We start from the raw sequence: 3421 nt of genomic DNA on the forward strand, positions 1-3421 counted from the left end.
TCCATTTGAACGCTTACCGCTCGGGAACATCCCGGCTGCTTTCTTTTGAGAATGAGACATTTTCAAAGAATTCATTTCGTGCAGTTAGAATGGAGACAATCGGAAGCCTCATTTTGTCGCTAAGACTACCTTTTAAAATACAAATAATAAATTGACAGCATTATTAAATCATGAAACAACTCTGTTTTCATCAAGACAAGATTAGTACAATTCGAAGTTTTGAAAGTTTAAAAAAAGGAAGCCCGGAAGCAAGTCATGCAAGGTCGTGTTTTCCCAAACAGACGATTTTTCGGCATACCACTAATTTCTTTGAAGTCAACCGCTCAAAGTTCGTGTCACTCGCAATCGTTTGTTACATTTTAGATTCAGAGCCGGTACACAATAACGTGCTATTGCAGTTACAGCAAGTTGTTTTGTTCGGCTAGCTTGCGTATTTTGTGTGCTATACTATTCCTACTGATGCAGGTGTTGATACACAAGCTATCTAAACAAAACAACTTGTTCAGGGTAGATAATTGATTTGACTTTCTTCTTGTATGTAAAAGTTGCAAAGTTTTGCCTACTGTAATTTTTTTGTCGATTTTTAATTGTGCACTTCCGTTTTTGTCTGGTCGATTTTGAGGGTACCTTTGTTGTAACGTCGGTCACCTAATCCCCGTAAAAGGACATTTGTAATCCAAAAGGTGATCCTGATAGTCAAGCGGACGGCTTTAACAGGCATGTACAGTTTTTAATGAAATGACAAGGGAATTAATGCTTTATTTCGGGTGCGAAATCTGTTGCAATAATGTTTTCGTCAAGTTTAGTTCTAATGAAAATGACATGGGACTAAGTTTTGTCGGGGTACAAAATCAGTCGCAATGATTTTTGTTGCTAAATTCATTTCCACAATTGCTTTCCAGCATTTTCAAGATGGTCGCACATGAGGATATTTAACGTGAGTATGCCAAGACAACAAAAGCACACTGTGTGTGTGTGTGTGTGTGTGTGTGTGTGTGTGCTTGTGTGTGTGTGTGTGTGTGTGTGTGTGTGTGCGTGCGTGCGCGCGTGCGCGCGCGCGCGTGTGTGTGTGTGTGAGAGTGCCACGATGAGTGTGTTTATGTCAATATGTGTGTGTGTCAGTGTGTGTGCATGTGTGCGTGTGTGTGTGTCAGGATGAGTGTGTTTGTGTCAATGTGTGTGTTGATAAGTACGCATTAGAGTATGTCAATATGTGTGTGCGTGCGTGTGTATGTCTGTGTGTGTGTGTGTGTGTGTGTCTGTCTGTATATATGCGTGCGTGTGTGTCAATGTGCGTGGAGGTGTGTGTATGTGTCCTGAAGACGGTGTGTTTGTGTGTGTGTGTGTTGATAAGTACGCATTAGTCACTAATAACTTATAGTGTGTGTCAATCTGTGTGTGCGTGCGTGCGTAATACATAGATCAAAAGCTGCAAACACTGTCCTGTTTATCATTTTGTTTTGTGTGTCGTGCAGTCCTTTGCAAAGGAATTCACAGCACAAAACGAGATGTACCCCGCCGCGCCAAATCTCACAGAAACAAGTCCAAGGGAGCAAACCGCAGAGTCGCGTCAACTGAGCGAGGCAGAAGTTGCCTCCCGTTTCGAGAAGCGGCGACAAATATTAAAATCAGCATGTCAGAAGTATAGCAACTCTTCTCTGTTTCGCAGCCAGAGCATACGATCAGTTCTAATGTACCTCTATCCACCAGTCATCAACCGGACCATCACATACTGTCCCATTCAAAAGGTCGGGTCAACCACTTGGAACGCTATCTTTCGCTCTATTCACAAAGTGATGAAAGAGAGAAACATTCCTCCAGTGAAAATCGACACGCCCCCGGGGAAGAGGGATGTCTTGTTCGCTTTTGTGCGCGAACCGTACGGCAGACTGCTGTCAGCGTACGTGGACAAGATCTTTGCACCGAACACTGTATTCTGGGGCATGACCGGACGATACATTGTGCAACACTTTCGTCCTAATGCCTCCAATCACAGTCTCGAATGCGGTCATGACGTCACATTTCCAGAGTTCGTCAAATACGTCATTCACTCGCAGACGACAGGACACCACAGAGACGGACACTTCATACCGACTCACGATCACTGTGAGATGTGTAGGTATCCGTACACGTACATCGGGCATTTGGAAACAGTAAAAGAAGACATGCCTTTTATTCTAAAGGCAATCCACTCCCCTGTCGGCTACAACCGTACCTACGGAAACGAATCCCTCACAAACTCGTTTGCAATGCCACTGCGCGGGATGCGCGCGCGGGTCAAAAGCTGCATGAGTCTGGACGAGGCTGCCAGACGAGTGTGGAAGAAAATGCAGATACGAGGCTTCATCCACAAATCTATACCTTTTCCTTTGACAAGGGCGCACACTCGTAACATTTCAGTAGAAGAGGTGCAGGCGGCAGGGTTAGCGGCCTCTGCCCGGTCAAGGAAGCTGACGGACACGAGGGGACAGAAGCAGGAGGCGGCGAGAGAGGCGTACAGCATGGTAGACATGGCGGACAGAGACAAGCTGCAACAAGTGCTGGCCTTGGACTGTCACATGTTTGGCTTTGACCTCCGACCTCCGCACATCTTCCCCGCCACGCCGCACACACCTCGCACACACTTCTCCTTCTTTGACCTGTATGAGTAGACTGCAAGTATAGATACACACACTTCACCTACTCTGACCTGTATCAGTAGACTGCTTGTATAGGAGTTGTTCTTTGCTACTGGCGACAAGTGGGGGTCAGCTCACACGGACGCATGTTTCAATACAGTCTAGGGGAGAAACTGGTCACAAAGCACCCAGTACATGCCAGAGAGATAGGAGAATCGGCACAATCAAAGAAAATACCAAAATCATTCAATAGATATGGAAATATTAAGATTTACTGTGAAAATGTTAGCAAAAATGGCGTCCAAAAACGGGAACGCACACTTGGTGCGTCTTTGAAGACTTACCTCCCGTTCTGTGTTGTTGATAATAGTCGTGATTGTTCTGTTTTTGTTGAAATAGTATCTAATAAAACTGATGCAGTTCTTGAAATGTTGCAAATTATTGTTGTCTTTGTGAAATGCGAGAGTGTTCTGAGGCGTAATCTGCATACGGCTGATGTCCCATATAGGGTACCCCACTTCGATCAGCGTATCACTCCAAATGAGCTTCATAGTAGAAAAGCAGATACACTACCAAAACACTGCATAACAGATCTACAAGACTGAACCAGAATCATTGAAATTTACTTCCTGTATAAAATATTGCAATCAAATTTGCTCACGCCGTCCCACATGCAACTCAGGTTACCTTCGCCTTCGATTCAAAGTAACTCCACGCTAACTGAATTACCATCGAAACGCAGATAATGAACTGATTCGGAGATTACACGCCACATTTATGATACTTTACACAAAAATTTCAAC

At 44.5% G+C, this 3421-nt stretch overlaps 1 protein-coding gene across 1 annotated transcript; it reads left to right on the forward strand.

The window, feature by feature from the left end:
• The first annotated feature begins 809 nt into the window (after window positions 1–809).
• LOC138947571 (carbohydrate sulfotransferase 13-like) lies at window positions 810–3144 on the forward strand. The gene is made up of 2 exons (XM_070319058.1): window positions 810–937; window positions 1476–3144. The coding sequence occupies exons 1-2, from the start codon at window positions 923–925 to the stop codon at window positions 2649–2651; spliced, it is 1191 nt and encodes a 396-aa protein (XP_070175159.1). The 5' UTR covers window positions 810–922; the 3' UTR covers window positions 2652–3144.
• Window positions 3145–3421: the final 277 nt, after the last annotated feature.

The sequence above is a fragment of the Littorina saxatilis genome, linkage group LG14 (assembly GCF_037325665.1).
Source record: "Littorina saxatilis isolate snail1 linkage group LG14, US_GU_Lsax_2.0, whole genome shotgun sequence".
Classification (NCBI taxonomy): Eukaryota; Metazoa; Mollusca; class Gastropoda; order Littorinimorpha; family Littorinidae; genus Littorina; species Littorina saxatilis.